The sequence below is a fragment of the Somniosus microcephalus genome, chromosome 2, assembly GCF_052327205.1.
Source record: "Somniosus microcephalus isolate GS21.2 chromosome 2, FLI_Smic_1.0, whole genome shotgun sequence".
Lineage (NCBI taxonomy): Eukaryota > Metazoa > Chordata > Chondrichthyes > Squaliformes > Somniosidae > Somniosus > Somniosus microcephalus.
This window is the reverse complement of record NC_140988.1, coordinates 66,331,869-66,357,572: the sequence shown is the minus strand read 5'-3', so window position 1 is coordinate 66,357,572 and position 25,704 is coordinate 66,331,869. Positions and strand designations below refer to the sequence as shown.

At 52.6% G+C, this 25,704-nt stretch overlaps 2 protein-coding genes across 6 annotated transcripts in view; one reads left to right on the top strand and one right to left on the bottom strand.

Annotated features, from left to right (window-relative positions):
• Window positions 1-25,704, bottom strand: part of idua (alpha-L-iduronidase) — a 485,317-nt gene that overhangs the window by 405,005 nt on the left and 54,608 nt on the right. The window lies entirely within an intron of this gene.
• The window catches only part of LOC147122745 (sulfate transporter-like), a 69,031-nt gene that overhangs the window by 39,210 nt on the left and 4,117 nt on the right, over window positions 1-25,704 (top strand). The window contains 1 exon segment of the mRNA XM_086010033.1: window positions 16,047-16,728. Coding sequence (XP_085866159.1) covers window positions 16,093-16,728 — 636 coding nt within the window. The 5' untranslated portion in view covers window positions 16,047-16,092.

Sequence of the window (25,704 nt, the reverse complement as noted above, 5' to 3'; positions counted from 1 at the left end):
AGAGGGTGCAGAAACGAATCATCCCAGGGATGAGGGACTTCAGTTACGTGGATAGACTGGAGAAGCTGGGGTTGTTCTTCTTAGAGCAGAGAAGGTTGAGAGGAGATTTAATAGAGGTGTTCAAAATCATGAGGGGTCTAGACAGAGTAGATAGAGAGAAACTGTTCCCATTGGCAGAAGTGTCGAGAAACAGAGGACACAGATTTAAGGTGATTGGCAGAAGAACCAAAGGCGACACAAGGAAAAACTTGTTTACGCAGCGAGTGGTTAGGACCTGGAATGCACCGCCTGAAAGGGTGGTGGAGGCAGATTCAATCATGGCTTTCAAAAGGGAATTGGATAAGTACCTGAAGGAACAAAATTTGCAGGGTTACGGGGAAAGGGCAGGGGAGTGGGACTAGCTGAAGTGCTCTAGAGGAAATAGTTTCTCCGTATCCACCCTTTCGAATCCTTTTAACATTTTAAAGACCTCAGTAACATCATCCCTCAATCTTCTATACTCAAGGAAATACAAGCCAGGTTTATGCAACCTGTCCTCGTAATTTAAGCCTTTAAGCTTCGGTATCGTTCTGGTGAATCTGCACTGCACCCCCTCCAAGGCCAACATATCCTTCCTGAGGTGTGGTGACCAAAAGTGAATGCAGTACTCCAGATGGGGTCTGTCCAAGGCTCCACACAACTGATGCCTAACTTCCTCCTCTTTCTATTCCAGCCCCCTTGAGATAAGGGCCAAGATTATGTTGGCCTTTTTGATTGCTTTGTATACCTGTCTACTAGCTTTGAATGATTAGTGTACTTCGACTCCCAAATCTCTTTGCTCCTCTACAGTTCATAGTTTCTTGCCAATTATAAAATGCTCTGATTTATCTTTTTTGGTCAAAAGTGGATGACCTCACACTTATCCACACTTACCTTTGTCATAACAACAAGAAACCTTACATTTATATAGCACCTTTAATGTCATAAAACATCCCAAGGCGCTTCATTGGAGTGTCATCAGGCAAAAATTGACACCGAGCTAAAGAAGGAGATATTAGAACAGGCAACCAAAAGCTTGGTCAAAGAGGTAGGTTTTAAGCTGTGTCTTAAAGAAGGAGAGAGAGGTGGCGAGGCCAAGAATTTTGGTGATGGAATTCTAGAGTTTAGGTCCTTGACCTCCAATGGTGGGCAAAGGAAATGGGGATGCACGAGAGGCCAGAGTTGGAGGAACGCAGAGTTTTCAGAGGGTTGTAAGGCTGGAGGAGGTGACAGAGATTGGGAGGGACGAGGCTATGGAGAGATTTGAATGCAAGAAGAATTTTAAAATTGTGGCGTTGGTGGACCGGGAGCCAATGTATGTCGGTGAGCACAGGAATGATGGGTGAATGGAACTTGGTGCGAGTTAGGATACAGGCAGCAGAGTTTTGGATAAACTCAGTTTATGGCGGGTGGAAGATCCAAGGCCAGCCAGAAGAGCATTGGAATAGTCAAGTTTGGAGGTAACAAAAGCATGGATGGGGGTTTCAGCAATAAATGGGCTGAAGCAGGGGCGGAGACGGGCAATATTACGGAAGTGGAAGTAGATGGTCTTACTAATGGAGAGGATATGGGGATCGGAGTTCAACTCTGGGTCAAATAGGATGTCGCAGTTATGAACAGTCTGGAGGACCCCAAGACAGTGGCCATGGACGGGTATGGACTCTGAGACTAGAAAACAACGTTTGTGGCGTGGGCTTTGATCTTTTGGAGGAAACTTTTGCTCAGCCAAGATTGGATGCCAGATAAGCAGTCCGGCAACACAGAGGCAGTGGAGAGGTTGAGAGAGGTGGTGGTGATGTAGAGCTAGGTATCGTCAGTGTACATGTGGAACCTGACATTGTATCTTCAGATGATGTCGCCAAGGAGTAGCATGTAGATGAGAAATAGGAGTGGACCAAGAACAGATCCATGGGGAACTCCAGAGGTAACGGTGCTGGGGCAGGAAGAGAAGCCACTGCAGTAGATTCTCTGGTACGACTGGATAGGTAAGAGTGGAACCAGGCGAGGGCAGACCCACTCTGCTGGACAACAGAGCAGAGGCGTTGGAGAAGGATGGTGTGGTCAACCATGTCAAAGGTTGTAGACAGGTCAAGAAGGATGAGGAGCGATAGTGCACCTAATAGTGCTCTAATTTTTGCTAATAATCTCTTGTGTGGAACGTTATCAAAAACCTTCTGGAAGTTGAGGACTCAGTGGTAGCATTATTGCCTCCATGTAAGAAGGTTGTGCATTGAAGTCCCACTCCAAGGACTTGAGCACAAAATCTAGAGCAACACTGAGGGAAGTCTTGCACTGTTGAAGGTGCCGTCTTTCGGATGAGATGTTGGCCCAGATTTTTCCACTCACTTAATCGGCGAAGGAACGCACTGACGTTCACTACGCTGACTTCTGCCCACAGACTTTTTGCGGGCTTTTAAGCAGCAATGTACTGTCATAGGATGGCTGAACTTGTAGAGTTGCTTAGGTTTCTTTAATTTTATGTTTTAACATTCAAAATTCATCTCGAGTCACTGTTTCAGGAGTTAATTCAAACTAAGCAACTTGATGCTCAGTTGTAAATTTTTCATTCCTACCCTTAATACCCTACAACCTTAAACAAACATAACATGTTAATATCTGTCAGGCTATACACATTTTGGGTAGCCATTTTTATAACCACTGATTGGACGGTGTGATTGGGGTCTAGAAGACATATCAACTGTGAGAGGCTCCACTGAGAGACAAAGGGGGAAAAATTCAGTATCGCCTCGTTTGGGCCGCCATTATCGGCCGTGCGCAAAGTTTAGCGCCTGGTGCTAATTATCGCCTCCGACGGCAAACTTGGCTTTTATCGCACCTGGAGGTGATTGGAGCGCTAAATCAGGCGCTTCACACCTGTCTTAAGGCATAAAGGCCGAGGAGCGAGGCGCTACCTCAGAGCACTGGCGAAGCAAGGAAGGGCAAATCAAAATGAACCTGCAAAGTGCTGCTCAGTACCCAAAACTCCTTCACACAGCGTTGAATCTCTCCAGAAGTCTCTCTCTCTCTCTCAATGCGTGGTGCAAAAATGTTGCTGACAAAAAAAGGCAGAAAGCGGTCGCCTTTAAATAGCACTCCCCCAGTCCCTTCCCGACTGCGAAACGCTCCCCTCAACCTGTCATTGCTAGCGGCAGGCGGTACTTAATATCCGGTCCGGGGCACTACCGGGGAATTGCGCACTCAACTGACGTCACGATCTGCTGGAGCAGGAGATCGTGGCGGTAGTGTTTAGCACCACCGCAAAATGTCTAGTTAATTTCGCGAGCGGCACAAACATCGCCGCGCCCGGGCGCTAGTTGCTTTGCGTCCCATTAGCGCCCTCTTAAGGCGCTAACGAGAGGCGCAAACAACTGAATTTTTCCCCCAAACACTGCAACGGGAATAATATAAGCTTCTACCTTGTCTTACCTTTGCCACTGATAACAGAGGAAAGAAAACAGGTAAGCAATATTGTTTCATTCTTGGGATGTGACCAAAGGCGAAAAACTTTTTTACGCAGCGAGTGGTTAGGATCTGGAATGCACTGCCTGATGGAGTGGTGGAGGCAGATTCAATCACAGCTTTCAAAAGGGAATTGGACTAGGGTGTCTTGGAGGGAGCGGTCCCTACGGAATGCTGAAAGGGGAGGGGAGGGGAGGGGAAGATGCGTTTGGTGGTGGGATCACTTTGGAGGTAGCGGAAATGGCGGAGGATGATCCGTTGAATGTGGAGGCTGGTGGGGTGAAAGGTGGACAAGGGGAACCCTATTGTGGTTCCGGGACCCTATTCCACTCCTCTATCACCCCCAACAGCCCTTCCCCTTCGCCTGGCACCTTCCCGTGCAAGCGCAGGAGATGTAACACCTGCCCCTATACCTCCCCCCTTCCCACTGTCCAGGGCCCGAAACACCCCTTCCAGGTGAAACAGCGATTTACTTGTACTTCTTGCAATCTAGTATACTGTATTCGCTGCTCACGATGCGGTCTCCTCTACATTGGGGAAACCAAACGCAGATTGGGTGACCGCTTTGCGGAACACCTCCGTTCAGTCCGTAAGGGTGACCCCGAGCTTCGGGTCGCCTGTCATTTTAATTCACCGCTCCATTCCCACTCGGACTTCACCGTCCTTGGCCTCTTGCATTGTTCCACGGAAGCTCAATGTAAACTCAAGGAACAGCGCCTCATCTTCCGATTAGGCACTTTGCAGCCTTCCGGACTCAATATCGAGTTCAACAATTTCAGATCATAACCTCGGCCCCATTACAATTTTACTTAGATTTTTTTCCACCCCTTTGTTTTGGGTCTTCCCTCCCCACCCCCTTTCCTTTTTTTTTTCTCTCTCCCACATGGCAGCTGTGTCTCATCCTGCCAGTACACCACACCTAATCCTAGCCGTCTTTTGTCTCCACTTGTCCTATTACCATCTCGTCTGGTTTTGAATACCTCTTAATGTCTCTGTTACTTCTTTTGTTCCATCGCAGCCCTGCCTTCGATCTATTTTATTTCCTTTCCAGTTTCAAAAAAGGGTTTCGACCCGAAACGTCAACTCTAATTTCTCTCCACGGATGTTGCCTGGCCTGCTGAGTTTTTCCAGCATTTTCTGTGGTTATTTCGGATTTCCAGCATCTGCAGTATTTTACTATCAGACTCGTTTACAAGTCTTGTGACCTCAGAGCCAATCGCAATTGCACCTCTTGAAGTTTGTATTCCGATGGTTGATGGGTTGCTGTGTAACCCGGGAGGGGTTTGGTTTTCTCCCTTGAACTTTGACCTTCCAGCTAGACAGCGGGAGAATCCCCCGCGCACCAATTATTTCCCTTTCAGCCTTCAGCACTGGCTCGCGGGATACTGGGGGCCACGCGTGCACAGTACCCAGTTGGGCGACGCATTCGTCCGCTCCATGCAGAGGTCTGGGGATCCGTTGGTCGTTGGTGGCTGTTGGCGGGGGGGGGGGGGGGGGGGGGGGGGGAGGTGGGGGAAGAGAGCGAGAGACGGGGGGGACAGAGCGAGAGACGGGGGGGGGGCGAGAGCGAGAGACGGGGGGTGGGGGGAAGAGAGCGAGAGACGGGGGGGGACAGAGCGAGAGACGGGGGGGCGAGAGCGAGAGACGGGGGGGCGAGAGCGAGAGACGGGGGGGGCGAGAGCGAGAGACGGGGGGGCGAGAGCGAGAGACGGGGGGGCGAGAGCGAGAGACGGGGGGCGGGAGCGAGAGACGGGGGGGGCGGGAGCGAGAGACGGGGGGGCGGGGAGCGAGAGACGGGGGGGGCGGGAGCGAGAGACGGGGGGGGCGGGAGCGAGAGACGGGGGGGCGGGGGAGCGAGAGACGGGGGGGGCGGGGAGCGAGAGACGGGGCGGGGAGCGAGAGACGGGGCGGGGAGCGAGAGACGGGGCGGGGAGCGAGAGACGGGGCGGGGAGCGAGAGACGGGGGGGAGCGAGAGACGGGGGGGGGGAGCGAGAGACGGGGGGGGGGGAGCGAGAGACGGGGGGGAGCGAGAGACGGGGGGGAGCGAGAGACGGGGGGGGAGCGAGAGACGGGGGGGAGCGAGAGACGGGGGGGAGCGAGAGGCGGGGGGGAGCGAGAGACGGGGGGGAGAGCGAGAGACGGGGGGGAGAGCGAGAGACGGGGGGGAGAGCGAGAGACGGGGGGAGAGCGAGAGACGGGGGGAGAGCGAGAGACGGGGGGGAGAGCGAGAGACGGGGGGAGAGCGAGAGACGGGGGGAGAGCGAGAGACGGGGGGAGAGCGAGAGACGGGGGGGAGCGAGAGGCGGGGGGGGAGCGAGAGACGGGGGGAGAGCGAGAGACGGGGGGGAGAGCGAGAGGCGGGGGGGGAGCGAGAGACGGGGGGGGGAGCGAGAGACGGGGGGGAGCGAGAGACGGGGGGGAGCGAGAGACGGGGGGGAGCGAGAGACGGGGGGGAGCGAGAGACGGGGGGGAGCGAGAGACGGGGGGGGAGAGCGAGAGACGGGGGGGGAGAGCGAGAGACGGGGGGGAGAGCGAGAGACGGGGGGGGAGAGCGAGAGACGGGGGGGAGAGCGAGAGACGGGGGGGGGAGAGCGAGAGACGGGGGGGGAGAGCGAGAGACGGGGGGGGGAGAGCGAGAGACGGGGGGGGGGGAGAGCGAGAGACGGGGGGGAGAGCGAGAGACGGGGGGGGAGAGCGAGAGACGGGGGGGAGAGCGAGAGACGGGGGGGGAGCGAGAGACGGGGGGAGAGCGAGAGACGGGGGCGAGAGCGAGAGACGGGGGGCGAGAGCGAGAGACGGGGGCGGAGAGCGAGAGACGGGGGGGGGGCGAGAGCGAGAGACGGGGGGGCGGAGCGAGAGCGAGAGACGGGGGGGCGAGAGCGAGAGACGGGGGGCGAGAGCGAGAGACGGGGGGGCGAGAGCGAGAGACGGGGGGGCGAGAGCGAGAGACGGGGGGGCGGAGAGCGAGAGACGGGGGGGCGAGAGCGAGAGACGGGGGGGCGGGAGCGAGAGACGGGGGGGCGGGAGCGAGAGACGGGGGGGCGGGAGCGAGAGACGGGGGGCGGGAGCGAGAGACGGGGGGGGCGGGGAGCGAGAGACGGGGCGGGAGCGAGAGACGGGGCGGGAGCGAGAGACGGGGCGGGAGCGAGAGACGGGGCGGGAGCGAGAGACGGGGCGGGAGCGAGAGACGGGGCGGGAGCGAGAGACGGGGCGGGAGCGAGAGACGGGGCGGGGAGCGAGAGACGGGGCGGGAGCGAGAGACGGGGCGGGGAGCGAGAGACGGGGCGGGAGCGAGAGACGGGGCGGGAGCGAGAGACGGGGGGGAGCGAGAGACGGGGGGGAGCGAGAGACGGGGGGGAGCGAGAGACGGGGGGGAGCGAGAGACGGGGGGGAGCGAGAGACGGGGGGGGAGCGAGAGACGGGGGGGGAGCGAGAGACGGGGGGGGAGCGAGAGACGGGGGGGGAGCGAGAGACGGGGGGGGAGAGCGAGAGACGGGGGGGGAGAGCGAGAGACGGGGGGGGAGAGCGAGAGACGGGGGGGAGAGCGAGAGACGGGGGGAGAGCGAGAGACGGGGGGAGAGCGAGAGACGGGGGGAGAGCGAGAGACGGGGGGAGAGCGAGAGACGGGGGGGAGAGCGAGAGACGGGGGGAGAGCGAGAGACGGGGGGAGAGCGAGAGACGGGGGGGAGAGCGAGAGACGGGGGGGGAGAGCGAGAGACGGGGGGGAGCGAGAGGCGGGGGGGGAGCGAGAGACGGGGGGAGAGCGAGAGACGGGGGGGAGAGCGAGAGGCGGGGGGGAGAGCGAGAGACGGGGTGGGGAGCGAGAGACGGGGGGGAGCGAGAGACGGGGGGGAGCGAGAGACGGGGGGGGAGAGCGAGAGACGGGGGGGAGAGCGAGAGACGGGGGGGAGAGCGAGAGACGGGGGGGGAGAGGAGAGACGGGGGGGAGAGCGAGAGACGGGGGGGGGAGAGCGAGAGACGGGGGGGGGAGAGCGAGAGACGGGGGGGGAGAGCGAGAGACGGGGGGGGAGAGCGAGAGACGGGGGGGGGGAGAGCGAGAGACGGGGGGGGAAAGCGAGAGACGGGGGGGGAGAGCGAGAGACGGGGGGGAGAGCGAGAGACGGGGGGGAGAGCGAGAGACGGGGGGAGAGCGAGAGACGGGGGGGGGGAGAGCGAGAGACGGGGGGGGGAGAGCGAGAGACGGGGGGGAGAGCGAGAGACGGGGGGGGAGAGCGAGAGACGGGGGGGAGAGCGAGAGACGGGGGGGAGAGCGAGAGACGGGGGGGAGAGCGAGAGACGGGGGGGGAGAGCGAGAGACGGGGGGGAGAGCGAGAGACGGGGGGGAGAGCGAGAGACGGGGGGGGAGAGCGAGAGACGGGGGGGAGAGCGAGAGACGGGGGGGAGAGCGAGAGACGGGGGGGGGGAGAGCGAGAGACGGGGGGGGGAGAGCGAGAGACGGGGGGGGAGAGCGAGAGACGGGGGGGGAGAGCGAGAGACGGGGGGGAGAGCGAGAGACGGGGGGGAGAGCGAGAGACGGGGGGGAGAGCGAGAGACGGGGGGGGGAGAGCGAGAGACGGGGGGGGAGAGCGAGAGACGGGGGGGAGAGCGAGAGACGGGGGGGAGAGCGAGAGACGGGGGGGGGGAGAGCGAGAGACGGGGGGGAGAGCGAGAGACGGGGGGGAGAGCGAGAGACGGGGGGGAGAGCGAGAGACGGGGGGGAGAGCGAGAGACGGGGGGGGAGAGCGAGAGACGGGGGGGAGAGCGAGAGACGGGGGGGAGAGCGAGAGACGGGGGGGAGAGCGAGAGACGGGGGGGGAGAGCGAGAGACGGGGGGGGAGAGCGAGAGACGGGGGGGAGAGCGAGAGACGGGGGGGGAGAGCGAGAGACGGGGGGGGAGAGCGAGAGACGGGGGGGGGAGAGCGAGAGACGGGGGGGAGAGCGAGAGACGGGGGGGGAGAGCGAGAGACGGGGGGGAGAGCGAGAGACGAGAGCGAGAGACGGGGGGGAGAGCGAGAGACGGGGGGAGAGCGAGAGACGGGGGGGAGAGCGAGAGACGGGGGGGGAGAGCGAGAGACGGGGGGGAGAGCGAGAGACGGGGGGGAGAGCGAGAGACGGGGGGGAGAGCGAGAGACGGGGGGGAGAGCGAGAGACGGGGGGAGAGAGAGACGGGGAGAGCGAGAGACGGGGGGAGAGCGAGAGACGGGGGGAGAGCGAGAGAGACGGGGGGGAGAGCGAGAGACGGGGGGGAGAGCGAGAGACGGGGGGGAGAGCGAGAGACGGGGGGGAGAGCGAGAGACGGGGGGGAGAGCGAGAGACGGGGGGGAGAGCGAGAGACGGGGGGGGAGGAGAGCGAGAGACGGGGGGGAGAGCGAGAGACGGGGGGGAGAGCGAGAGACGGGGGGGAGAGCGAGAGACGGGGGGGAGAGCGAGAGACGGGGGGGAGAGCGAGAGACGGGGGGGGAGAGCGAGAGACGGGGGGGAGAGCGAGAGACGGGGGGGAGAGCGAGAGACGGGGGGGAGAGCGAGAGACGGGGGGGAGAGCGAGAGACGGGGGGGAGAGCGAGAGACGGGGGGGGAGAGCGAGAGACGGGGGGGAGAGCGAGAGACGGGGGGGGAGAGCGAGAGACGGGGGGGAGAGAGCGAGAGACGGGGGGGAGAGCGAGAGACGGGGGGGAGAGCGAGAGACGGGGGGGAGAGCGAGAGACGGGGGGGAGAGCGAGAGACGGGGGGGAGAGCGAGAGACGGGGGGGAGAGCGAGAGACCGGGGGGAGAGCGAGAGACGGGGGGGAGAGCGAGAGACGGGGGGGAGAGCGAGAGACGGGGGGGGAGAGCGAGAGACGGGGGGGGAGAGCGAGAGACGGGGGGAGAGCGAGAGACGGGGGGAGAGCGAGAGACGGGGGGGAGAGCGAGAGACGGGGGGGGGAGAGCGAGAGACGGGGGGGGAGAGCGAGAGACGGGGGGGGAGAGCGAGAGACGGGGGGGAGAGCGAGAGACGGGGGGGAGAGCGAGAGACGGGGGGGAGAGCGAGAGACGGGGGGGAGAGCGAGAGACGGGGGGGAGAGCGAGAGACGGGGGGAGAGCGAGAGACGGGGGGAGAGCGAGAGACGGGGGGAGAGCGAGAGACGGGGGGAGAGCGAGAGACGGGGGGGAGAGCGAGAGACGGGGGGGAGAGCGAGAGACGGGGGGAGAGCGAGAGACGGGGGGGAGAGCGAGAGACGGGGGGAGAGCGAGAGACGGGGGGGAGAGCGAGAGACGGGGGGAGAGCGAGAGACGGGGGGAGAGCGAGAGACGGGGGGAGAGCGAGAGACGGGGGGAGAGCGAGAGACGGGGGGAGAGCGAGAGACGGGGGGAGAGCGAGAGACGGGGGGAGAGCGAGAGACGGGGGGAGAGCGAGAGACGGGGGGGAGAGCGAGAGACGGGGGGGAGAGCGAGAGACGGGGGGGGAGAGCGAGAGACGGGGGGGGAGAGCGAGAGACGGGGGGGAGAGCGAGAGACGGGGGGGAGAGCGAGAGACGGGGGGGAGAGCGAGAGACGGGGGGGAGAGCGAGAGACGGGGGGGAGAGCGAGAGACGGGGGGGAGAGCGAGAGACGGGGGGGAGAGCGAGAGACGGGGGGGAGAGCGAGAGACGGGGGGAGAGCGAGAGACGGGGGGAGAGCGAGAGACGGGGGGGAGAGCGAGAGACGGGGGGAGAGCGAGAGACGGGGGGAGAGCGAGAGACGGGGGGAGAGCGAGAGACGGGGGGAGAGCGAGAGACGGGGGGAGAGCGAGAGACGGGGGGAGAGCGAGAGACGGGGGGAGAGCGAGAGACGGGGGGAGAGCGAGAGACGGGGGGAGAGCGAGAGACGGGGGGAGAGCGAGAGACGGGGGGAGAGCGAGAGACGGGGGGAGAGCGAGAGACGGGGGGAGAGCGAGAGACGGGGGGAGAGCGAGAGACGGGGGGAGAGCGAGAGACGGGGGGAGAGCGAGAGACGGGGGGAGAGCGAGAGACGGGGGGGAGAGCGAGAGACGGGGAGGGAGAGCGAGAGACGGGGAGGGAGAGCGAGAGACGGGGAGGGAGAGCGAGAAACAGAAATTAGAATTTTTTTTTTTTAATTCAGAAAATTGTTTAAAGCTGGAAAAAAATACAGGAAAGTGATGTTGAGCGTCAAGCAGTAAGTTCCAGTTAAATTTTGCCAGGTGTTGTCCCCTTTGTCAAGGAGTTTATCAGGGTTATTTAAATCATGTTATGAGAGAGGGGAAAAAGTTTGTGCCGTTTGTACCTCAAGTGTCTGTGAGAAACGGTGGGAACGGCAGCAGAAAAAGAGGAAACAACTTCTCCAAAACTGATTCCAACTTATCGCCAAGACTGGGGATAGATAACCTCACCGCCTTCTTAGGAAGTTCAACCACTTTATTCACTTTCTTATTTGAGCTCTGTTTGGAATTAGAGTTTATTTTATTAATTTTGTTGCATGTTTAATGACAGTGTTGAAGAGGGAAAGAAAAACTTGGAGCAACTTCTTGTCAAGGCTGCAATGAGATTTGAAAGAATTTAAAGATTTTTAATGAACTTTTCACAAAAAATGAGTGATAAAAACACTTCTGTTCCACCGAAGTTTTGAATATGATTTTGGAAGAAACAGAAACAAAAATCAGTTTTCATAGAAACATACATAGAAACATAGAAGATAGGAGCAGGCCATTCGGCCCTTCGAGCCTGCTCCGCCATTCAACGAGATCATGGCTGATCATCCAAACCCTAGCACCCGGTCCCTACACTGACAGCCATCCCACCCAAGCCCTATCCCCGTAACCCCACGTATTTAATCCCCCCTAACACTAAGGGCCAATTTTTATCATGGCCAATCAACCTAACCCGCACATCTTTGGACTGTGGGAGGAAACCGGAGCACCCGGAGGAAACCCACGCAAACACGGGGAGAATGTGCAAACTCCACACAGACAGTCACCCGAGGCCGGATTTGAACCCGGGTCCCTGGCGCTGTGAGGCAACAGTGCTAACCACTATGCCACTGTGCTCCCCTCATCTAAACAAGTTTCAACCAGGTCTTGAAGTCCAAATGCTTTTAAAGAGGTTCTGAAATGCTTAAAACATTTTAAAATTGAAATTTCTCAATATTTGATTTTGAATGATCGACTGAAGTGAGTAGCTTTAGACAAACATGCAACCATGCTGTTGACGAGGGTGAGGGCAGAGAAGGATTTGTACGAGTTACATATTAATATTTTTTAAAAAGTCAATAAAAAGTAAGATGTTTTGGAAGAGAAGCAAAAAAGGGGAAAAACACAAACCAGTTTATTTTGTCTATTGTTCTATAGTCCTAACAAGTCCCAGGAATAATGTAAATATAGATTTCCTCTTAAACGTTTAGTGGCGAGTTAATAATAACACGAGTTATGTAATGATGTATAAAAATTGCAGGAAGCTACTTTAGAAGAAACCACTATTTGTTTATTGAGAAAGGCACAGAAAATACTTCGATTAAATTGATAGTGTTCAATTTTGATTTGGTATAAATGTTTGAAATAGGAGATTAAAAATTGAGAGTACAATGAAGTTTGTTTCCCAGTATTTAATTGTGAAGTACCTAAAATAATTCAAAATTTTTTGTGATAAGAGCAGGGATTAATATTGTGGAGAATGTTTGAGAGAAAATCATTAGAAGCAAAATTCGGAAATTAACATCTTTACATCACCATATTAGTAAAGATTTCCAAGTCAGTCTGATTGGTTCTCCTGTCCTGGAAGAAAGATGAATGTTTATTTCTGTTAAATCATAGCTTTTCCTGCTTTTTGTTTTTAATTTGGTGACACAAATTGTGTGTGTGTTTTTCTGCACTTGTGAATAAGGGCTGTATTTCTGACATGTTACGTGGGAAGTGTGCTGGTTCAAGCAGACAACGTTTATTAATGGAAGTGATTGAAGTTGGAAATATGGATACCTGTTTTTGTTCAATTCTTTTTAATACTGTGAACTAAAGAACTACAGCACTTTATATTTGTTGGTTGTCTGGTTGCCTTGTGATTAATATTCTAATTACTTATGTGGACATACAGCACGTCAGCGCCATAGGAAAGCTGCTGCTCCTGCTGCTTGTGCAGCCACTGCTATAGTGACATGAGGGATGGCCTAATACGTTGAAAACTTTAAAATTAATACAAATTGCACGAATAGATATGCCTCTTTCAGCTCACCTTGGGTTTTTGGATTGTTTGTCGATGCATAACCGTGTAACTGTGTGACGTTTCTGAAGTGTTAATGCATTATTTTGCCGTTCTTTTATATCCCAGTCATTTCTGACAAGCAATTTTTTATTAAATAGAGTTTGTACATGACGAACTAAAAGCTTTTAATTAATTCTATTGTAAACAAACTTGCAGAATGGGCATGTAAATGACAAATGAATTTCAATATAGGTAAGTGTGAGGTGGTGCATTTTGGTATGAGGAATGAGGAGGCGACCTACTCCTTGGATAATAAGAGTCTAAATGGAGTAGAGGTGCAAAGGGATCTAGGGGTATAGCTTCACAAATTATTAAAAGTAATGCAGGTTAAAAAAGCCATAGAAGTGTAAATAAAGCACTGGGGTTCATTTCTAGAGGAATAGAATTCAAAAGCAGAAATGTCAAGTTAAACTTGTATAGAATCTTGTCTGATTGTCTCATGGTTTGAGACGGTGGGGTGGCAATATGGCATTACTGTATATCTGCTTTTAAGTGGTTGATGTTGCTGTTGTTGTTTTAAAATTTGCTCATGGGACGAAAAGATCGCGCTCAAAGGAGTTCATGGCCTGCTCAGTACAAAAAAAATGAAAGGGAACATTGCCTCCACTTCCACCCAAATGGCTAACATAGTGAGCATATTTGCAGAGGTTCTGTGACGGAATATTCCCCATAAACAACACTGTGAATTAGTTTAACTCTTCCAGCTAATAGAAACTTTGAGAAATGCAATTTTGCAACCACTGTATGAAAATATTTAGTACTAAACCTGTAGATTTTCAATACATAAATCTACCTAAAATAGCTATTCACAAGATTTTAAAAGATTCACAAGACTATCGCAGGCCTGGACTGGCAGTTATGTCCTTCAGGACTCAGCCAGCTCAGTCAGTAGTGGTGCTACCGAGCCACTCTTGGTGATGGACATTGATGTCCCCTACCCAGAGTACATTCTGTGCCCTTGCCACTCTTGGTGCTTCTTCCAAATGGTGTTCAACATGGAGGAGTACTGATTCATCAGCTGAGGGAGGGCAGTAGGTGGTAATCAGCAGGAGGTTTCCTTGCCTGTGCTTGACCTGAAGCCATGAGACTTCATGGGGTCCGGAGTCAATGTTGAGGACTCCCAGGGCCACTCCTTCCCGACTGTATACCACTGTGCCACCACCCCTGGTGGGTCTGGCCTGCTGGTGAGACAGGACATACCCAGGGATGGTGATGGAGGAGTTTGGGACATTGGCTGGAAGGTATGATTCTGTGAGTATGACTATGTCAGGCTGTTGCTTGACTAGTCTGTGGAGCAGCTCTCCCAATTTTGGCACAAGTCCCCAGATGCTGGTGAGGAGGACTTTGCAGGGTCAACTGGGCTGGGTGTGCCATTGCCATGTCCATAGCCGGTGCAGAGGTCGATGCCGGGTGGTCCGTCCGGTTTCATTCTTATTATGTTTCGTAGCGGTTTGTTACAACTGAGTGAGTTGCTCGGCCATTTCAGAGGGCAGTTAAGAGTCAACCACATTGCTGTGGGTCTGGAGTAACATATAGGCCAGACCAGGTAAGGACTGGTGGCACTGACACCCTTTCAACTACCTCTGTCTAGGCCTGCTTCATTTGGGCCTTGGGAATGCTCATGTGGGGTTTTGGGGAGAACCTGCTCCCTCCTCGTCATCGCTTCCACCACTACGACCTCCAGGGAGACATCTGAAAAGTGTGGGGGGAGGGGCAGCCCTTTGACAAATTTGTCTCGGTACAGATAAACAGACAAGGGATGTAATCTTGCTTTAAGAGGTACATCCCCGCTTTAAAGAGGCCTAGAATTGTGTGTACAATGGAGGCAGCCTGGCCAAATCACCACGCAATTGAGAGACCAGTCCATCACTCTTATTAAAATTGGGTTCAAGAGTTAAAACGGTTCAGGACTCATGCCAAAAAAATCATGGGTGCTCGATGGCCACCCAATCCCCGCACACCGATTCACATCCAGAGTTAAAGTCGGGGCTTGGGTGTCATCCTTCTAAAAATGGTAAAATAACTGATTATTGATAGTGTTGTTTTGAATTGCTCTCGTTAGTGGTGAACGGTTGTTTTTCAAACTGGAGGAAGGTATACAGTGGTGTTTCCCAGGGGTCGATTCTAGGACCACTGCTTTTCTTGATATATATTAATGACTTGGACGTGGGTGTACAGGGCACAATTTCAAAATTTGCAGATGATACAAAACTTGGAAGTATAGTGAACAGTGAGGAGGAGAGTGATAGACTTCAGGAAGACATAGACAAGCTGGTGAAATGGGCGGACACATGGCAAAAGGGTCGAGAACCAGAGGACACAGATTTAAGGTGATGGGCAAAAGAACCAAAGGCAATGTAAGAAAAAACTTTTTTATGCTGCAAGTGGTTAAGATCTGGAATGCACTGCCTGAAAGGGTGGTGGAGGCAGATTCAATCATGGCTTTCAAAAGAGAGTTGGATATGTATCTGAAGGAAAGAAATTTGCAGAGCTACGGGGAAAGGGCGGGGGTGCTCTTAGAGAGCTGGCATGGGCTCGATGGGCCGAATGGCCTTCTTCTGTGCTGTAACCATTCTATGATTCTATGAAAAAGCCAGCACAGATACAATGGACAGAATGTAATGTAAACTTCAATGGTTCTAATAATAATTACATGTAATTATTTATAACCAGAATTAAATATAGACATTCTATGCTAGTTTAACAAAATTCAGTTATATTGGAGAGGGTTTGCTTAAATGACCCCCAATACTGGTCAACAATTATGACAGTCACAAACCTCAACTTATAATTAATGCGATCAGGAGTAGCAGGTTGAAAATCATACTGCTCATACAAAGCTCTGTAACTATCGGGTATTATAAAAGCTGATCGAACAAACATTTTCCTGATTTGTAATCCATAAGAACAGTTCAATGCAGTATTATTGGTTCTCTAAAGAAGTACCCTAAAGTCTTTAAAGTATATGGCACTCTACATAATAATTTTGAAGTTTCAGCATTTATTTTACAACTCAGCATTTTGCACATGGCACAGAACCTGGCAGCTGAAACATTCAATGTAGATTAGAAAAACCCACAAAACTTTCTTCCCTACTTCGCTTGTTAAGCCCACACAAAATCTGCTTTACATTGAATGAATAGCTTTTTGTCAAAATATTGCAATTTTAGCATATTTATCTTAGTAACCTGCAATTATGATGCAGACACAAATTAATACCTGTCTGATCCAGAATACTTACATACTATAAAAATCACTGCAGTGAAACAGTGATAGAGCTGGTGTTTTGCATAAGCAAAGGTTTTATTTGCTGTGTGAAGTAATGTACTTTTTATTTACAGACTTTTAGAACTACTCATCTACAGTGCACTACAATACCCGAGAAGAATGGAAAACGAAGAACAATTGCCTAAAATGGAACTTCATTCTGAATCTCAAGTGCAGATTGAAAGGGCAGTGAAGGAAAAAGTTGATGTGAAGAAAGTAATTGAAAAGAAGCTGCAAGAAAGTTGCTCATGTTCACTGGACAATCTTAAAAACTTGATTACTGGTTTCTTTCCCGTCCTCCAGTGGCTCCCAAAGTACAAACTAAAAGAATGGATCTTAGGCGATACCATTTCAGGTTTGCTTGTTGCTGTCGTCATGGTTCCTCAATCAATAGCATATGCATTGCTTGCTGGTCTAGAAACCAGTTCCAGTTTGTATGCATCCTTCTTCTCCTGCATTATTTATTTCCTGATGGGTACCTCACGTCATATTTCAGTGGGCATTTTCAGCTTAATATGCCTCTTGGTGGGGCAGGTGGTTGATCGGGAGCTTCAGCTGGCTGGATTCGAGGTAGACGAAGACAGCAAAGCGATGCCAATGGTGATGGGCAGTGGAGATAACTGGAACATCAGTGAAGTTAATTCAACCATGATGATGAACGTGACTCTCCCTGGGTTACTAAACTTTGAGTGCGATAAAAAATGCTACGCTGTCAGTGTATCAGCTGCCCTAACATTTATGTGTGGTATTTATCAGGTAAGGCATTTCATTCCAAGTTTAGTGCTAATGCTTTTCACACTTCCAGACACAGTGCTATGTAAGAAGTGAACAGATAGTTTGTCACCGAGTAATTACTAGATTTAATTTACAGCAATTTAAAAAAAAACTCAACAAACAAAGCACTCCCTTCTATTATAATTTCAGGATCCACCTCAATGTAGTGATAATTTTCCACAGTACAGTGAATTAAGGCGGAGTTCGAAAGTTCCACTGATAAATAGCTATGCTAAATGCAGTTAATTATCATGTAACATAGAACATAGGAGCAGGAGTAGGCCATTTGGCCCCTCGAGCCTGTTCTGCCATTTAATGAGATCATGGCTGATCATCCAAATTCAGTACCCTGTTCCTGCTTTCTCCCCATATCCCTTGATCCCTTTAGCCTTAAGAAATATATCTAACTCCTTCTTGAATATATTTAATGAATTGGCCTCAACTGCCTTGTGTGGTAGAGAATTCCACAGGTTCACCACTCTCTGGGTGAAGAAATTCCTCCTCATCTCAGTCCTAAATGGCTTACCCCTTATTCTTAGACTGTGACCCCTGTCCCAATATCCTAACTACCCAACACCACATCTAAATAGATTTTTCCTATATTTTTGAAGGGTGCTCTAGTCCAAAAGTAAGTAGGTTTTTAAAAACTAATCAATGATTTTTAAACATACTGGTTTTCAATTACTAATATAACACTAAAAGAGAAAGAAATGCTTGGAGGAATACTTTCCATACAAAGTATTCTCCTCAACACTGTCTTTAAAGAAAAATAAAAAGGATCAAAATAGCTTATTAGGTGTCACAGAGTCTCTTTTTTTGTACAGTAATTTTGCCCCATAGGGAGCCACCAGTTTGAGTTTCTACTCGCCTCCTGTACCACTCCAGTAACATAGAATAAGTGGTTAGACGTGACTCCAGGATGGTATGTTGCCTCCCTGGTGCCAGGGTTAAGGATGTCACCGAGTGGCTGCAGAACATTGAGGGGGGAGGGTGAACAGCCAGAGGTCATGGTCCATATCAGTATCAACGACATAGGTAGAAAGAGGGATGAGGTCCTGCAGGCAGATTTCAGGGAACTAGGAAAGAGATTAAAAAGCAGGACCTCAAAGGTAGCAATCATGAATTACTCACGGATATTAGAAATAGGAGGATAGTGCAGGTTAATGCGTGGTTGGAGAGATGGTGCAGGAGGGAGGGCTATAGATTCCTGGGGCATTGAGACAGGTTCTGGGGGAGGTGGGACAGACAACAGGGCCGGAACCAATACTAGTACTGTTGGGGAGAGTTTAAACTAATTTGGCAGGGGGATGGGCACCAGGATGTAACATTAGAAAGGGGAAATAAAGTGCTCAAAGGATTGGGAGAGGCAGAGAGCATTAAAGTAAGAGATAGTAAGGTATTGAGGGGAGTCAAACTAAGAGAAAATACAGGATGGTCTAAGATGGGTTTACAGTGTATGTATGTGAACGCACAAAGGTAAACAAGGTAAGTGAGCTGCAGGCACAAATAGCCACATGGGAATATGATGTTGTGGCAATAACTGAGACCTGGCTCAAAAAAGGGCAGGATTGGGTATTAAATATTCCTGGTTATAAAGTGTTCAGGAAAGATAGGGAAGGAAAGATAGGAGGTGGTGTGGCAGTATTGGTCAAGGAGAATGTTAGTGCTGGAGAGTGAGGATGTCCTGGAGGGGTCAAGGACAGAATCTATATGGCTAGAGTTAGAAGTAATAGAGGTGCTATTACACTACTAGGTGTATTCTCTAGACCGCTAAATAGTGGGAAAGATATGGAGAAGCAAATTTGCAGAGAAATTACAGAGAGGTGCAAGAACTATAGAGTAGTAATAATGGGGGACTTCAACTATCCCAATCTAGACTGGGATAGTAATAGTGTTAAGGGCAGAGAAGGGGAAGAATTTCTGAAGTGTGTTCAGGAGAACTTTCTTGATCAGTATGTTTCCGGCCCGACGAGGGAGGAGGCATTGCTGGATCTGGTTCTGGGGAATGAGGTGGGTCAAGTGGAGCAAGTGTCAGTAGGTAAACATTTAGGGAACAGTGATCGTAATATCATAAGGTTTAGATTAGCTATGGAAACGGACAAGGAGAAATCTAGAGTAAAAATGTTTAACTGGGGGAAGGCCAATTTCAGTGGGATCAGAACGGATCTGGCCCGGGTAAACTGAAATCAAAGATTGGCAGGCAAAACTGTGATGGAACAATGGGCTGCCTTTAAAGAGGAAATAGTTCAGGTACAGTTGAGCTACATTCCCATGAGGGAGAAAGGCAGGGCAACTAAAGTCAGGGCTCCCTGGATGACGAAAGAGATAGAGAATGTATGACAGATGTCAGGTTGCAAATACATCTGAAAATCAGGCTATATATAAAAAAGTCAGAGGAGAAGTGAAAAAGAAAATAAGAGGGGCAAAGAGAGGGTATGAGAATAGATTGGCAGTCAACATAAAAGGTAATCCAAAAGTCTTCTATAGGCATATAAATTGTAAAAGGGTAGAAAAAGAGGTGGGGCCGATTATGGATCAAAAAGGAGACCAAGGGTATGGCTGAGGTACTAAATGAGTACTTTGCATCTATCTTCACCAAAGAAGAGGATGCTGCCATTGACATACTCAAGGAGGAGGTAGTGGAGATACTTGATAGGACAAAAATTGATAAAGAGGTATTAGAAAGGCTGACAGTACTTAAAGTAGATAAGTCACCAGGAGCGGATGGGATGCATCCTAGGATGCTGAGGAAACTGAGGGAGGAAATCGCTGAGATACTGGCCATAATATTCCAATCCTCCTTAGTGGTGCCAGAGGACTGGAGAATTGCAAATCTTACACCGTTGTTCAAAAAAGGGTGTAAGGATAAACCCAGCACCTACAGGCCAGTCAGTTTGACCTCGGTAGTGGGGAAGCTTTTAGAAACAATCATTAGGGATAAAATTAACAGTCACTTGGACAAGTGTGGATTAATTAAAGAAAGCCAGTACGGATATGTTAAAGGCAAATCGTATTTAACTAACTTGATTGACTTCATTGATGAGGTAACAGAGAGGGTTGATGAGGGTAATGCAGTTGACGTAGTATACATGGATTTCTAAAAGGCGTTCAACAAAGTGCCACATAATAGGCTCGCCAACAAAGTTGAAGCCCATGGAATAAAAGGGACAGTGGCAGCATGGATACGGAATTGGTTAAGTGATAGGAAACAGAGAGTAGTGATGAAGGGTTGTTTTTCATAGAAACATAGAAGATAGGAGTAGGCCATTCGGCCCCTCGAGCCTGCTCCGCCATTCAATGAGATCATGGCTGATCATCCAAACTCAGTACCCTGTCACTGACTTCTCCCCATATCCCTTGATCCCTTTAGCCTTAAGAAATATATCTAACTCCTTCTTGAATATATTTAATGAATTGGCCTCAACTGCCTTCTGTGGTCCAGAATTCCACAGGTACACCACTCTCTGGGTGAAGAAATTCCTCCTCACCTCTGTCCTAAATGGCTTACCCCTTATCTTTAGACTGTGACTCCTGGTTCTGAACTCCCCCGCCATCGGGAACATCCTTCCTGCATCTAGTCTGTCTAGTCCTGTTAGAATTTTATAAGTTTCAATGAGATCCCCTCTCATTCTTCTAAACTCCAGCGAGTATAAGCCCAATCGACCCAATCTCTCCTCATATGTCATTCCTGCCATCCCAGGTATCAGTCTGGTGAATCTTCGCTGCACTCCCTCCATGGCAAGAACATCCTTCCTCAGGTAAGCCGACCAAAACTGCACACAATTCTTCTTAGGCAGTCCCTCGGAACCGAGGATGACTTGTTTCCACAATAAAAATGAGTTCTCAGGTGACTGATGAGTCCAATGTGGGACCTACAGTCTCTGTCACAGGTGGGGCAGACGGTGGGTGGGGTGCTTGGGTTGACGTGCGCTCCTTGTGCTGCCTACGCTTGGCTTCCGCTTGCTCCCAGCGAAGAGGCTCAAGGTGTTCGGCGCCTTCCCAGATGCTCCTCCTCCACTTTGTGCGGTCTTGGGCCAGGGATTCCCAGGTGTCGGTGAGGATGTTACACTTTTTCAAGGAGGCTTTGAGGGTGTCCTTGAAGCGTTTCCTCTGCCTACCTCGGGCTCTCTTGCCGCGTCGGAGCTCCGAGTAGAGCGCTTGTTTTAGGAGTCTCGTATCGGGCATGCGGACAATGTGACCCGTCCATCGGAGCTGATCAAGCGCAGTCAAAGCTTCGATGCTGGGGGTGTTGGCCTGAGCAAGAACACGGACGTTGGTGCGCCTATCCTGCCAATGGATTTGCAGGATCTTGCGAAGGCAGCATTGGTGGTACCTCTCCAGTGCTTTGAAGTGCCTGCTGTACATGGTCCATGTCTCTGAGGCATACAGCAGGGCGGGTATCACTGCTGCTCTGTAGACCATGAGCTTAGTGCCGGGTTTGAGGTCCTGGTCTTTAAACACTCTCTTCCTCAGGCGACCGAAGGCTGCACTGGCACACTGAAGGCAGTGTTGGACTTCGTCGTCGACGTCTGCCCTTGTTGACAGAAGGCTCCTGAGGTGTGGAAAGTGGTTCACGTTGTCCAAGACCTTGTTGTGGATTTTGATAATCGGGGGACAGTACTGTGTGGCGGGGGCAGGTTGGTAGAGGACCTTTGTCTTACGGATGTTTAGTGTAAGGCCCATGCTCTCATACGCTTCAGTGAAGGTGTTGACGATGGTTTGGAGTTCGACCTCCTAGTCAGCGCAGACACAAGTGTCGTCTGCATACAGTAATTCGACGACAGAGGATGGGACGACCTTGGATCTGGACTGGAGGCGACGGAAGTTGAACAGGTTCCCGTTTGTTCTGTAAAGTAGCTCCACGCCAGTGGGGAGCTTACTGAGGGTGAGATGGAGCATTGCAGCAAGAAAGATCGAGAAGAGCGTTGGTGCGATGACACAGCCTTGCTTGACCCCGGTTCGTACGTGAATTGGGTCTGTGGTGGAACCGTTGATCAGGATCACGGCTTGCATGTCGTCGTGAAGCAGGCGGAGGATAGTGACAAACTTTTGAGGGCAGCCGAATTAGAGGAGGACATTCCATAATCCCTCACGGTTGACAGTGTCGAAAGCCTTTGTGAGATCAAAGGCGGCCATGTACAGTGGTTGGTGCTGTTCCCTGCATTTCTCTTGTAATTGAGGTGCAGTGAAGATCATGTCCATTGTGCCCCTTAGTGGGCGGAATCCGCATTGCGACTCTGGGAGGAGCTATTTGGCCACTGGGAGAAGGTGATTGAGGAGGATTCTTGCGATGACTTTCCCTGTGGCAGACAGCAGGGAAACTCCTCTGTAATTACCGCAATCGGACTTATCACCTTTCTTGAAGATGGTCACAATTACGGCATCTCAGATCCCCTGGCATGCTCTCCTCCTTCCAGATAAGAGAAATTAGTTCATGAATTCGCGCCAGTAGTGCTTCTCCGCCATGCTTTAGTGCCTTGGCGGGGATTCCATCTGCTCCTGAGGCCTTGTTGTTCTTCACTTGTTGGATGGCCTTTTCAACCTCATGTCGGTCTGGGGTTGTGCCGAGATGGTGGCGGGTAGCATGCTGTGGGATGGAGTTGAGGACACTCGTGTCGAAGACAGAGTCGTGGTTAAGGAGATCCTTGAAGTGCTCCTTCCAGTGGGCACTGACTGCCTCTCTGTCCTTGATGAGTACCTCTCTGTTCTTGGGCCTCAGTGGGGAAGGGCCTTGGGTGCTTGGGCCGTAGATGGTCTTGGCTGCGCTAAAGAATCCACGCACGTCTTGGTTGACGGCTAGCTGCTGGATCTCCTGCGCTTTCTCCACCCACCATCTGTTCTTTCGGTCGCGAGTTTTTTGTTGGACCTCGGCCTTCAGGCTTCTGTAGAGCTGCTTTCTTGCTCTCAAGTTCTGTTGCTGTTTCCAGATCAGGAATGCCTTGCGCTTGCGGCTTATTAGCTCCTGGATCTCCTGGTCATTCTCGTCAAACTAGTCTTGGTGTATCCTGGTTGAGTGACCGAGCGTCTCTTCACAGGTGCTGATTATGGAGGCCTCGAGTGCAGACCAGCCGTTGTGGGCACTCTGTGTCTCTGCATCACTGGGAGTCATCAGGTTGTTTGTGAGGCGCAGGCTGAATAGGGCTTTCTTAGCGGGGTTTTTGAGTGCTCCAGCGTTGATTTTCCTGCGGCATTGATTCTGTTGCCGCCGCTGTTTTGGGGCTACATTGATGGAGATGACAGAGCGGATTAGGCGGTGGTCTGCCAAAACTGCACACAATATTCAAGGTGTGGTCTCACCAAGGCCCTGCACAACTGCAGCAAGACATCCTTGTTCCTGTACTCGAATCCTCTCGCTACGAAGGCCAACATACCATTTGCCTTCTTAACCGCCTGCTGCACCTGTATGATTACCTTCAGCGACTGGTGCACAAGGACACCCAGGTCTTGTTGCACTTCCCCTTCTCCCAATCTATTGCTGTTCAGATAATAACCTGCCTTCCTGTTTTTGCCACCAAAGTGGATAACCTCGCATTTATCCACATTATACTGCATCTGCCATGCATCCACCCAATCACCCAACCTGTCCAAATCATACGGGAGTTTCTCGGCATCCTCCTCACAGCACACACGCCCACCCAGCTTTGTGTCGTCTGCAAACTTGGAGATATTACATCTAGTTCCCTCGTCTAGATCATTAATATATATTGTGAATAGCTGGGGTCCTAGCACCGATCCCTGCGGTACCCCACTAGTCACTGGCTGCCACTCGGAAAAAGACCCGTTTATTCCAACTCTTTGCTTCCTGTCTGCCAACCAGTTCTCTATCTAAGTCAGTACCTTGCCCCTAATCCCGTGTGCTTTAACTTTACACGCTAATCTCTTATGCGGGACCTTATCAAAAGCCTTCTGAAAGTCCAAATACACCACATCCACTGGTTCTCCCTTACCTATTCTACCAGTTACATCCTCAAAAAATTCCAGTAAATTAGTCAAGCACGATTTACCTTTTGTAAATCCATGTTGACTTTGTCCGATCCTGTCACTGTTTTCTAAGTGCTCTGCTATTACATCTTTTATAATGGACTCTAGCATTTTCCCCACTACCGATGTCAGGCTTACGGGTCTATAATTCCCCGTTTTCTCTCTACCACCTTTTTTTAATAGTGGGGTAACATTAGCTACCCTCCAATCCATGGGTACTGTTCCAGAGTCTATAGAATTTTGGAAGATGACCAGCAATGCATCTACTATTTCTAGGGCCACTTCCTTAAGTACCCTAGGATGTAGATTATCAGGCCCTGGGGATTTATCGGCCTTCAATCCCATCAATTTCCCTAACACCATTTCTCTACAAATATTGATTTCATTCAGTTCCTCCCTCTCATTAGACCCTATGTTCCCCGACATCTCTGGGGGGTTATTTGTGTCCTCCTTTCTGAAGACAGAACCAAAGTATGTGTTTAATTGGTCAGCCATTTCTTTGTTCCCCATTATAAATTCCCGGACTGGAGGAAGGTACACAGTGGTGTTACCCAGGGGTCGGTTCTAGGACCACAGCTTTTCTTGATATATATTGGAAGGCACAATTTCAAAATCTTCAGCTGACACTAAACTTGGAAGTATAGTGAACAGTGAAGAGAGTGATAGACTTCAGGAAGTCATAGACAGGCTGGTGAAATGAGCGGACACGTGGCAGTTGAAATTTAACGCAGAAAAGTGTGAAGTAATACATTTTGGTAGAAAGAATGAGGAGAGGCAATATAAACTAAATGGTACAATCCTGAAGTGGATGCACGAACTGAGACACCTGGGGGGTATGTGTGCACAAATCGTTGAAGGTGGCAGGGCAGGTTGAGAAAGCGGTTACAAAGGCTTACAGGATCTTGGGCATCATAAATAGAGGCATGGGGGGGGAGGGCAAAGAGAAAGAGAGAGATCACTCGGCGGAGGGGGGAGAAGAGATCACTCGGGGGGGTGAAGGGATCACGGGGGAGGCGAGATCACTCGGGAGGGAGAAGAGATCACGCGGGGGGGGAGAAGAGATCGCGGCGGGGGGGGGAAAGAGAGAGATCGCGGCGGGGGGGGGGGGAGAGATCGCGCTGGGGGGGCGGAGGGAGAGCGCGCCGGGGGGGGGGGGGGGCGGAGGGAGAGCGCGCCGGGGGGGGGGGGGGGGAAGGGAGAGCGCGAGCGACTGGGGGGGAAGAGCGCGAGCGACTGGGGGGAAGAGCGGGAGCGACTGGGGGGGAAGAGCGGGAGCGACTGGGGGGGAAGAGCGGGAGCGACTGGGGGGAAGAGCGGGAGCGACTGGGGGGAAGAGCGGGAGCGACTGGGGGGAAGAGCGGGAGCGACTGGGGGGAAGAGCGGGAGCGACTGGGGGGAAGAGCGGGAGCGACTGGGGGGAAGAGCGCGAGCGACTGGGGGGAAGAGCGCGAGCGACTGGGGGGAAGAGCGCGAGCGACTGGGGGGGAAGAGCGCGAGCGACTGGGGGGAAGAGCGCGAGCGACTGGGGGGGAAGAGCGCGAGCGACTGGGGGGGAAGAGCGCGAGCGACTGGGGGGGAAGAGCGCGAGCGACTGGGGGGGAAGAGCGCGAGCGACTGGGGGGGAAGAGCGCGAGCGACTGGGGGGGAAGAGCGCGAGCGACTGGGGGGGAAGAGCGCGAGCGACTGGGGGGGGAAGAGCGCGAGCGACTGGGGGGGGAAGAGCGCGAGCGACTGGGGGGGAAGAGCGCGAGCGACTGGGGGGAAGAGCGCGAGCGACTGGGGGGGAAGAGCGCGAGCGAGTGGGGGGGAAGAGCGCGAGCGAGTGGGGGGGAAGAGCGCGAGCGAGTGGGGGGGAAGAGCGCGAGCGAGTGGGGGGGGAAGAGCGCGAGCGAGTGGGGGGGAAGAGCGCGAGCGAGTGGGGGGGGAAGAGCGCGAGCGAGTGGGGGGGAAGAGCGCGAGCGAGTGGGGGGGAAGAGC